This window comes from Coregonus lavaretus, assembly GCF_964263955.1.
Source record: "Coregonus lavaretus genome assembly, chromosome: 6".
Lineage (NCBI taxonomy): Eukaryota > Metazoa > Chordata > Actinopteri > Salmoniformes > Salmonidae > Coregonus > Coregonus lavaretus.
Genome location: NC_139993.1, coordinates 51587782 through 51599900, shown reverse-complemented (window position 1 = coordinate 51599900; position 12119 = coordinate 51587782). Strand labels below are relative to the sequence as shown.

Sequence of the window (12119 nt, the reverse complement as noted above, 5' to 3'; positions counted from 1 at the left end):
GATCTCAACCCCATAGAAAATCTTTGGAGGGAGTTGAAAGTCCGTGTTGCCCAGCGACAGCCTCAAAACATCACTGCTCTAGAGGAGATCTGCATGGAGGAATGGGCCAAAATACCAGCAACAGTGTGTGAAAACCTTGTGAAGACTTACAGAAAACGTTTGACCTGTGTCATTGCCAACAAAGGGTATATAACAAAGTATTGAGAAACTTTTGTTATTGACCAAATACTTATTTTCCACCATAATTTGCAAATAAATTCATAAAAAATCCTACAATGTGATTTTCAGGATTTTTTTTTCTCATTTTGTCTGTCATAGTTGGCGTGTACCTATGATGAAAATTACAGGCCTCTCATCTTTTTAAGTGGGAGAACTTGCACAATTGGTGGCTGACCAATACTTTTTTCCCCACTGTATATATAAACTTTGATTTGTCACGTGTCAAATACAACTGGTGTAGACTTTACCGTATTTGAGATAGATACTGTGTGTACATGAAAGCAGGGTAAAGTGGCTAGGCATCAGGATTGATAATAATAAGACAAAAAAATAAAAATAATAATGTTTCTAATTTCTCACGTTTAGCAGAGCTGGGGGAATAGAGTTACAGTGCATACACAACCTCAGAGAATGCACCACTGTCCTTGAGGTAAACGTGCTGCTGTAACGGCAGCCACCTCTGCTATGTACAATAAGATACTGGGCCCAGATATGCAACAAAGCACTTTCGCTACTATTCTCAGATAAGAGAGAGAGAGAAAGAGAGAGAGAGCGAAAGAGAGAGAGGCTATACTTAAAGAGATAAGAAGAGTCATTCACTCTCAGATACTTGCCAATTCAACACATCATTAAATCTCCGTCCCTCACCTGAGAGAGGGGAACCCTACACTACCTGTAGCACAAAAGAAAGGGACTGCCCCACTAACCCCAAATTACACCATCACAGAGAAAGAGGAGACAGAGATGTCTTTTTGTTGAGGCCAGTATAGTAAAGAAAGGACTGTGTAACTAAAGTAATGTACTTACTGTGGTCCATAGAATTATGTTTAAGAGGAAATCTTCAATGGTCTTAAGTTATAAGCTAAGCCTGAACAAAAAGACATCAACTCTGTTACTAATTGCTCCTGTAAATCGCTCTGGATAAGAGCGTCTGCTAAATGACTAAAATGTAAATGTAAATGTTAGTCTATAGCACTGGCTCACACTGTGACCAATTGGTGACTGTCTCACAGACTGACAGCACACAGCACGCTGGCACCTCTAATGTTTCCATTCAGCATACATATTCCTCATTCAATTCAGTATGGTATAATGATAAAATTGGTATGATGACACATTAATTATCCGGTCACAACAAGTTATGAGTTCCAAAGTGAGAATATAAGCCTACTATTATCCAATTGAATTAAACAGTGTGGTAAAGATGGGTAAATGTCTTCCACTTATGGTCACCCCAGGGTCTGATCTGATGCCATGTTTCTGTGTTTTTCTCTCTTGCCATTTCTTAATCCTGGTATTTCCTGAGCACAGCAAGACACCATAGTTAACACAGGACAAACAGGTGCATATGGCTTGGTAAAGTTAGCCCAGGGATTCTCTCTGAAGTCTACAGTAACTTCCCACTGCCCTCTACTGGTTAGCCTGGTTAACCAAACACTGCATTCCCAGAACATTAGTAGGGGTGCTCTGAGAAGCTTAAAATGGCAAGTTTCCTAAAAGTTCCCCAAACATTTGACTTGACAGAGCTCTCCAGGGATGTTCCCATGCGGTGGCTATAATGTTTTCTCTATACATTAGGACTAAATTAGAACATTATTTAACATTGTATGAACGTTGCCTGTTTGCTGGGTAAATACTTACAAGCTTGGCTTGGCTTGGTTTGGCTTAACTCAGTAGTGTGAAAAAGGGTTAACTTTCCTTACCAGCCTCTCCTTAAAGATCATGGACCGCAGCCATTTGAAGTCGAGAGCTTTGAAGGCAGAGAGGACGAAGAGGGAGTCCTGTTCGTAGTGTTCAGTCTTCTGGATGGCTCCCTCTGGGTAGGTGATACGCATGGTGGTCTTGGAGCCCACATCCTTTTCATAGCCAGACACTGGGGCCTCGTTCAACCTGCAACACACACAGGTGGACTGGGATTAGGAATCGATAAACACAGGGTTCTCACAATCACAGAACCTGGGCTCTTTCTCAATTTGTCTTTCCTCAATTCCTCACATCCTCTCTCTTCGCCTCCTTCTCAAAACATATCGGAGGGAAGGAACTTCAGATGTTCTCCTCTAGAGCTCTTGAGAAGGAGGTGAGAGAGGATGGAAGGAATCGAGGAAAGATTATTTAAGAATCCTAGTGTTAATGTGCCTTAACTGACCTTGCAACCACATCGTACTCGTCAATCCTCACACCCATAGACTTGTTGGCCAGAATACCACCATTTCCCATGATGATGCACTTCTTACAACTCTGACTAGAAGAGCAGGGAAACAAACAGCAGAAAAAAACGAGTTCTATGAGGTTTGTGAAGTGAGGAACATGCCAAGTACTGCACAGTGATTCATTTGATTCTGATATGATATGTAGTTGGGCTATCGCTATTGGGCCTTACGTTTTATAGAATATGACCTATGTTTAGTCTGAGTCCTACATTCCATGTGGAAAAATAAACACATTCTCGATTTCCTTAGTTGATGAAATCAGGTTGGCAGATTCTAGTGGCTATGGAAAGAACCAAGCCCAAAAAAGACAGAATCCTGGCCAGAAGTGAAATTATAAAACTACCAAAACTGCCCAACATATGGCCTGTGTGATTAGAATTCATTCATCTTTATGTTGGAAATAAAATTACTCAGCAAAGTGTCCTGGATTGGTAAAACATATTTCTAGCCTGGTCCCGGATCTGTTTGTGCTTTCTAGCCAACTCATATCCAATGGTCGTTTTGGCGTGACAATGACCATAGGAGTTGGCAAGACAGCACAAACAGATCTGGGACCAGGCAATAGCTTTTCTGAGAAAGCTCCAGAGTTTTCTGAATGTCCTGGCATGACCCCTTTTAAAGTCCCCCAGTCATCCCTGTTTTTCTAATAGAGCTGTTATGGTGCTAGAGGTGTGACATACCTGTCCAGCTCATCTCCCAGACCATAGCGCTTTGTGGCTGTCAGAATATTATCTATGATCTTTTCTGAGGAGAGAAGAGGAGAAAAACACAGCATCTGAGTAGAAGATGAAAGTCCTGTAATAAAGAGGCTCTCATCCACATATATTCCACTCTGCATCACCACCTCAGCAGAGAGACCAAGGTAGTGTAGACTAGTAAACCTGGTGGACTTTGTCACTTTGATAAATGATCCAGGGAATGGAGCCAGAGGAGAGTCTGGGTGGGCTGACAGAGGAGAGGAGAACAGAACAGAACAGAACACTTCTTCATGTTATACAACCATCAGAGATATCTGGGTGGCCAGGCAGGGAGGTAAGAGCAGGGCCTCATACACAACATGTACACCTCCTGGGTCGGAGCAGAGAAGCAGAGTCCCAAATGGCACCCTATTCCCTATACAGTGCACTACTTTTGACCAGAGCCCTATGGGTGCAATTTGGGACACAGTTATACTGTATACAGCTTAAGACACTGAGAGGAAAAACGATAGGGCATGAAGAAATACCGGTTAGAGGAATGGCATTTTTAAACAAGCACATTCTCCAGGCTGACGTGGGCAACAATCCTTGGAACTCAGAGAATGAGGTTACATCACCATCGACCTCAGAATACAGGCCTTCATGACACTTCTGGAGTCTTAGATGCTCTGGGTCTTTCCACACAACACTATATAACTGGCTATTTATATATATCTAGCCAGTTATTCTAGGAAGAAAAAAAAGTGTAGAGGAAAGAATAACTTCAATCTGGATGTTTTCTATGCAATTGACGAGGATAAATACACTTGCCCTATAATTCAGGGGATCAGGATGAAACTAATTGGGAAAACAGTTGTAAACTCTGAAACGCTGGGCCATTTGTCACGAGGTGAAAGTCCACACGATTTGACTGTATAGCCTAGCAGTTGCGTGCTATTCATGATTATTGACATTAAACTAAATTGCCAGAGCATTAAATTGCCATTAGACACTGTTTCTCAGACGCAATGGAGATCATTACATGGAATCGTACACCCACATGACCCGAGGATGACATTTTAGTCAGAAATAATGGAATTTATGTAATTACAGAGTTATGTAATCAGACTTGAACCTTTTCATTTGTCATGAGTCATTTTTTAAATGTATTTGTATGGAATCAGTCCATAAAGACTGAGTCCCTATTTGACACGTGATTTATTTATTTTATTTTGTATTTTTACATCCCCTTTTCTCCCCAATTTTGATCTTGTCTCATTGCTGCAACTCCCCAACGGGCTCGGGAGAGGCGAAGGTGGAGTCATGCGTCCTCCGAAACATGACCCGCCTAACCGTGCTCCGTAACACCCGCCAGCTTAACCCGGAAGTACCAATGTGCCGGAGGAAACACTGTTCAACTGGCGACCGGGGTCAGCCTGCAGGCACCCAACCCGCCACAAGGAGTCGCTAGAACGCAATGAGCAAAGTGAAGCCCCCCTGGCCAAACCTGGACGACGCTGGGCCAATTGTGCGCCGTCCTATGGGACTCCCGGCCACGGCCGGTTGTGGCACATTCCGGGAATGAACCCAGGAGTGTAGTAACGCCACTGCGATGCAGTGCCTTAGACCGCTGCGCCACTCGGGAGGCCCTTGACATGTGATTTAAACAAATGACACAGTTCCGTGTCACACAACATCCCATGACACAATCTACTATAGAATAATTAAGGGTCGCTCAGAGGCAGTCAACAGCATTGACGTGGAGACAGTTACAGCTCCGTCCAAAATTACTCTGTATCTGTAGTGTGACTAACACTGGAGAGATAGGGAGGGAGAGGGCTGCATCTCAAATCACACCCTTTTCCCGATATAGTGCACTGCTTTTGGTCAAAAGTTGTGCACTACAGTGGGGAAAAAAAGTATTTAGTCAGCCACCAATTGTGCAAGTTCTCCCACTTAAAAAGATGAGAGAGGCCTGTAATTTTCATCATAGGTACACGTCAACTATGACAGACAAATTGAGGAAAAAAAATCCAGAAAATCACATTGTAGGATTTTTTATCAATTTATTTGCAAATTATGGTGGAAAATAAGTATTTGGTCACCTACAAACAAGCAAGATTTCTGGCTCTCACAGACCTGTAACTTCTTCTTTAAGAGGCTCCTCTGTCCTCCACTCGTTACCTGTATTAATGGCAACTGTTTGAACTTGTTATCAGTATAAAAGACACCTGCCCACAACCTCAAACAGTCACACTCCAAACTCCACTATGGCCAAGACCAAAGAGCTGTCAAAGGACACCAGAAACAAAATTGTAGACCTGCACCAGGCTGGGAAGACTGAATCTGCAATAGGTAAGCAGCCTGGTTTGAAGAAATCAACTGTGGGAGCAATTATTAGGAAATGGAAGACATACAAGACCACTGATAATCTCCCTCGATCTGGGGCTCCACGCAAGATCTCACCCCGTGGGGTCAAAATGATCACAAGAACGGTGAGCAAAAATCCCAGAACCACACGGGGGGGACCTAGTGAATGACCTGCATTCACTAGGTCAACTATGACAGACAAAATGAGAAAAAAAAATCCAGAAAATCACATTGTAGGATTTTTTATGAATTTATTTGCAGATTATGGTGGAAAATAATTATTTGGTCAATAACAAAAGTTTCTCAATACTTTGTTATATACCCTTTGTTGGCAATGACACAGGTCAAACGTTTTCTGTAAGTCTTCACAAGGTTTTCACACACTGTTGCTGGTATTTTGGCCCATTCCTCCATGCAGATCTCCTCTAGGGCAGTTATGTTTTGGGGCTGTCGCTGGGCAACACGGACTTTCAACTCCCTCCAAAGATTTTCTATGGGGTTGAGATCTGGAGACTGGCTAGGCCACTCCAGGACCTTGAAATGCTTCTTACGAAGCCACTCCTTCGTTGCCCGGGCGGTGCGTTTGGGATCATTGTCATGCTGAAAGACCCAGTCACGTTTCATCTTTAATGCCATTGCTGATGGAAGGAGGTTTTCACTCAAAATCTCACGATACATGGCCATATTCATTCTTTCCTTTACACTGATCAGTCGTCCTGGTCCCTTTGCAGAAAAACAGCCCCAAAGCATGATGTTTCCACCCCCATGCTTCACAGTAGGTATGGTGTTCTTTGGATGCAACTCAGCATTCTTTGTCCTCCAAACACGACGAGTTGAGTTTTTACCAAAAAGTTATATTTTGGTTTCATCTGACCATATGACATTCTCCCAATCCTCTTCTGGATCATCCAAATGCACTCTAGCAAACTTCAGACGGGCCTGGACATGTACTGGCTTAAGCAGGGGGACACGTCTTGCACTGCAGGATTTGAGTCCCTGGCGGCGTAGTGTGTTACTGATGGTAGGCTTTGTTACTTTGGTCCCAGCTCTCTGCAGGTCATTCACTAGGTCCCCCCGTGTGGTTCTGGGATTTTTGCTCACCGTTCTTGTGATCATTTTGACCCCACGGGGTGAGATCTTGCGTGGAGCCCCAGATCGAGGGAGATTATAAGTGGTATTGTATGTCTTCCATTTCCTAATAATTGCTCCCACAGTTGATTTCTTCAAACCAAGCTGCTTACCTATTGCAGATTCAGTCTTCCCAGCCTGGTGCAGGTCTACAATTTTGTTTCTGGTGTCCTTTGACAGCTCTTTGGTCTTGGCCATAGTGGAGTTTGGAGTGTGACTGTTTGAGGTTGTGGACAGGTGTCTTTTATACTGATAACAAGTTCAAACAGTTGCCATTAATACAGGTAACGAGTGGAGGACAGAGGAGCCTCTTAAAGAAGAAGTTACAGGTCTGTGAGAGCCAGAAATCTTGCTTGTTTGTAGGTGACCAAATACTTATTTTCCACCATAATTTGCAAATAGATTCATAAAAAATCCTACAATGTGAGTTTCTGGATTTTTTTTCCTCAATTTGTCTGTCATAGTTGACGTGTACCTATGATGAAAATTACAGGCCTCTCTCATCTTTTTAAGTGGGAGAACTTGCACAATTGGTGGCTGACTAAATACTTTTTTTCCCCACTGTATGTTCAGGCAGAAGGAGAGACCACATGTTCAGTGTGATCCCACAAACTGCCCTACTACCGAGGCTCAGAACAGAAAACGCCCAGAACGTGTTGGTTGGATTGGAAAAGAGAGTCTGTGTTGGTTGGGCATCCTGGTTCAGATCAGCCATGCGGATGAGGGCAGGCAGTCAGGGTACAAATACCTCACTGATTATTACTGATTAACACATCTCAATGAGTAACCTGTTTAAATAAAGGTTAAATTAAATAAAACTGATTAGCTGATGCTGTGTTGAAGACAAGGCTACATGCTGTAGCTAATCATGCCATCATTAACATGTGTTTGGATGGGATACTTGTGGTGTGAGGATCAAAAGCTTGGGGCTGGGACTGGGTGTGGTAATCAGGGCCTGGGTGTGGTAATCAGGGCCTGTGACTGGTAGGCAGAAGGATGTGATGGTCAGACAGTGGTGCTGTGTTGGTGCTTCTCAATGTTACTGACAAAAGGCAGGGCATTGATGGACACAGGTCTCAGAGTCAGACAGATTTATATGAGAACACTAGCCAGCTAACACCCTTCCTCTAGCACTACTGGGTGATCTGAAAAGTCATAGTCAATCGATTATTAACATAATAATACTATTAGCAAAAAAAAAAAATTCAATTCACAATCTGTAGAAACAATGAGAATAGAAAGGTTCAGAACTTTTGTAAGACATCACAGTACAGTTGAAATATATATGGCAAATATAAATCCTATATGGATGGTGTTCAAAGATAGATTGGAGGTGTTGAATGGAATTGAAGGATGGGACTAATAACAACTAACAACAAACAATAACAAGATAACTACGGTAATAATGTAGGCACACTGTGTCCATAATAAGTGTATGGGTTGTAGGTTGGGAGCTTTTGTGAAGGAGCACAGTTAGAAAGATATGGCATATAGAAGAATGTATGTATGTATATATATATATATATGTGTGTGTGTATATATGTATACGTCTGCTAAATGACTCAAACGTAAATGTAAATATATATATATATATATATATATATATATATATATATATATATATTTTTTTTTTTTTTTAAACATAGGGGATTGGAAGTGATGCAGACAATTACATTGATGGAAGTTACAATCTATCTGCAATATTAAGCTGATCTACCCCCCACCCAAAAAAAAAAAAACACGCAACATGGCGAGCTAGACTACACAGCCATCCTCCTGATACCTTTCCAGAGATATTTAACACAACTTGAGAGCACTGACACTATCATTATCATCACTACATTTAGCCAGATTTATATTAAAACAGATTCCATTACATTTATATTGAACCCAAAATATTTATGTAAAACAACAAAAATTGATGATTAAACACTTGAATTAAATGTTTTAGAACGGATAAGCGAGGGGCAGGAAGAGGGGGCAGGTTGATGCTTTGCTGTGATAGCCTGATCCCTACATAGCAGCCTGATCCCTGTATTGCAGCCTGATCCCTGCATAGCAGCCTGATCCCTGCACAGAAGTCTGATCCCTGCACAGAAGTCTGATCCCTGCATAGAAGCCTGATCCCTGCATAGAAGCCTGATCCCGGCATAGAAGCCTGATCCCTGCATAGAAGCCTGATCCCTGCATAGAGGCCTGAGATCTGCATAGAGGACTGATCCCTGCATAGAGGCCTGATCCCTGCATAGAGGCCTGATCCCTGCATTACTTGGAGCAGCAGTGATGTTCTTCTCGATAAGGCCAATATTTGGACATGGTGTTCTCTCCCTCGTCCGAGCACTGACCCAGAGCCCATAGCTACATCCTCCTACCTGTAGGTGAGTTACTTGGCTTTTTCCAGTCAACAGTGTACTCTCCCAGGGGCTCCCCATTCTTCATGGTCATTCAACTAGGATCTGACTAACTATGAACAAAGACATGTAGTATATGAAAGAAATAGATATAAAACTGAGGTCCTTACCTTGCGTTTTCATTCCAAAAGGTGGGAAAAATTTGCTGATCTTGGAGAATCGTCTAAAGTTTGGATCGAGGAACATGGGAGCTGGTTTAGTGAACCTGGAGATAAACGGAGAGAACACAAGTTATAAAAAGTGAGAGTGAGACTAGTGAGAATTAACAGGCCATAAATAAGAGCAGCCAGCCAGCCAGACACGGACAGACAGACACACAGACACGGACAGACAGACACACAGACAGAGAGAGATATGGACAGACAGACAAACAGACACGGACAGACAGACAGCCCCCATGTGGAGGTAAGGCAGGAGATGCTCTGATTAATGTGAGGCAGCATGCTTTACAGGATTACAGGAGTTGTGTTTCATGTAATCCACTGGCTGTCTCCGTCTTTATCAGCACCCAGAGCAGAGAGGAGAGACGTCTGACTTACTGTTACAGTTGAACCATGAGAGGAAAAAAACTAATCATGACTTAAGCTGAGTGAACACTGTCAGAAATGCATGGGAACACTTTAATAACTACAATGGTTTAAATAGTGGTCAATGGGAATCTTCTGTTGTACTCTCCAGTGTCTTAGTATCAGTGTTTGGTCAGAAAAGGCATCTTTAACATCATCTCTAACATGGTTTGACCAACAGGCTATACCTCAGTCTCCTCTGTCTGTGAATGACTAGCCACATCATCTTGAGAGAGCACTCCGAGGTCTAACTTACTGATATTTGTATTTATTTTGGATCCCCATCACCTACTCTTAATGGGTTCCAGCAAAATTAAGGCAGTTATACCATTTTAAAAACATTATAATACATTCACAGATTTCACAACACACTGTGTGCCCTCAGGCCCCTACTCCACCACTACCACATATCTACAATACAAAATCTATGTGTACGTGTGTGTATAGTGTGTATGTTATCGTGTGTGTGTATGCATGCGTCTGTGCCTATGTTTGTGTTTTTTAAAATCAAATTTTACTGCTTGCATCAATTACTTGATGTGGAATAGAGTTCCATGTAGTCATGGCTCTATGTAGAACTGTGCGCCTCCCATAGTCTGTTCTGAACTTGGGGACTGTGAAGAGACCTCTGGTGGCATGTCTTGTGGGGTATGCATGGGTGTCCGAGCTGTGTGCCAGTAGTTCAAACAGAAAGCTCGGTGCATTCAACATGTCAATACCTCTCATAAATACAATTAGTGATGAAGTCAATCTCTCCTCCAATTTGAGCCAGGAGAGATTGACATGCATATTATTAATGTTCGCTCTCTGTGTACATCCAAGGGCCAGCTGTGCTGCCCTGTTCTGAGCCAATTGCAATTTTCTTAAGTCCCTTTTTGTGGCACCTGACCACATGACTGAACAGTAGTCCAGGTGCGACAAAACTAGGACATGTAGGACCTGCCTTGTTGATAGTGCTGTTAAGAAGGTACAGTAGCGCTTTATTATGGACAGACTTCTCCCCATCTTAGCTACTGTATCAATATGTTTTGACCATGACCATTTACAATCCAGGGTTACTCCAAGCAGTTTAGTCACCTCAACTTGCTCAATTTCCACATGATTTATTACAAGATTTAGTTGAGGTTTAGGGTTTAGTGACTAAACCCAAATACAATGCTTTCAAAACGTTATACAGCTGCACCATCGAGAGCATCCTGACCTGTTGCATCACCACCTGGTATGGCAACTGCTCGGCCTCCGACCGCAAGGCACTACAGAGGGTAGTGCGTGAGGCCCAGTACATCACTGGGGCCAAGCTTCCTGCCATCCAGGACCTCTATACCAGGCAGTGTCAGAGGAAGGCCCTAAAAATTGTCAAAGACTCCAGCTACCCTAGTCAGACTGTTCTCTCTGCTACCGCATGGCAAGCGGTACCGGAGCGCCAAGTCTAGGTCCAAAAGGCTTCTTAACAGCTTCTACCCCCAAGCCATAAGACTCCTGAACAGCTAATCATGGCTACCCGGACTATTTGCATTGCCCCCCAACCCCACCCCCACCCCCTCTTTTACGCTGCTGCTACTCTGTTTATTATCTATGCATAGTCACTTTAACTCTACCCACATGTACATATTACCTCGACTAACCAGTTCCCCCGCACATTGACTCTGTACCGGTTCCCCCTGTATATAGCCTCCCTACTGTTATTTTATTTTACTGCAGCTCTTTAATTATTTTCTCTTCTTTTTTTTTTAAACAGCATTGTTGGTTAAGGGCTTGTAAGTAAGCATTTCACTGTAAGGTCTACACCTGTTGTATTTGGCGCATGTGGCAAATAAACATTGATTTGATTTAGTTTAAAAAATATTTAGGACTAACTTATTCCTTGCCACCCACTCTGAAACTAACTGCAGCTCTTAAGTGTTGCAGTCATTTCAGTCGCTGAAGAAGCTGATGTGTAGAGTGTTGAGTCATCCGCATACATAGACACACTGGCTTTACTCAAAGATTGAAAAAAGTAAGGTGCCTAGACAGCTTCCCTGGGGAATTCCTGATTCTAACTGGATTATGTTGGAGAGCCTTCCATTAAATAACACCCACTGTGTTCTGTTAGACAGGTAACTCTTTATCCACAATATAGCAGGGGGTGTAAGCCATAACACATACAGTTGAAGTCGGAAGTTTACATACACCTTAGCCAAATACATTTAAACTCAGTTTTTCACAATTCCTGACATTTAATCCTAGTAGAAATTCCCTGTCTTAGGTCAGTTAGGATCACCACTTTATTTTAATAATGTGAAATGTCAGAATAATAGTAGAGAGAATGATTTATTTCAGCTTTTATTTCTTTCATCACATTCCCAGTGGGTCAGAAGTTTACATACACTCAATTAGTATTTGGTAGCATTGCCTTTAAATTGTTTAACTTGGGTCAAATGTTTCGGGTAGCCTTCCACAAGCTTCCCAAAACAAGTTGGGTGAATTTTGGCCCATTCCTGAGCTGGAGTAACTGAGTCAGGTTTGTAGGCCTCCTTGCTCGCACACCCTTTTTCAGTT

The 12119-nt window shown here is 42.6% G+C and overlaps 1 protein-coding gene across 1 annotated transcript in view; it reads right to left on the bottom strand.

Annotated features, from left to right (window-relative positions):
- LOC311131067 (CMP-N-acetylneuraminate-beta-1,4-galactoside alpha-2,3-sialyltransferase-like) overlaps nucleotides 1-12119 on the bottom strand; it is a gene marked incomplete at its 3' end in the record, with an annotated part of 78099 nt that overhangs the window by 35318 nt on the left and 30662 nt on the right. The window contains exons 5-8 of the mRNA XM_084163884.1: nucleotides 9126-9220; nucleotides 3110-3173; nucleotides 2366-2461; nucleotides 1923-2109 (exon numbers count right to left, since the gene is read on the bottom strand). Of these exons, the coding sequence (XP_084020010.1) occupies nucleotides 1923-2109; nucleotides 2366-2461; nucleotides 3110-3173; nucleotides 9126-9220 (442 nt within the window). The remainder of the gene's footprint in view (nucleotides 1-1922; nucleotides 2110-2365; nucleotides 2462-3109; nucleotides 3174-9125; nucleotides 9221-12119) is intronic.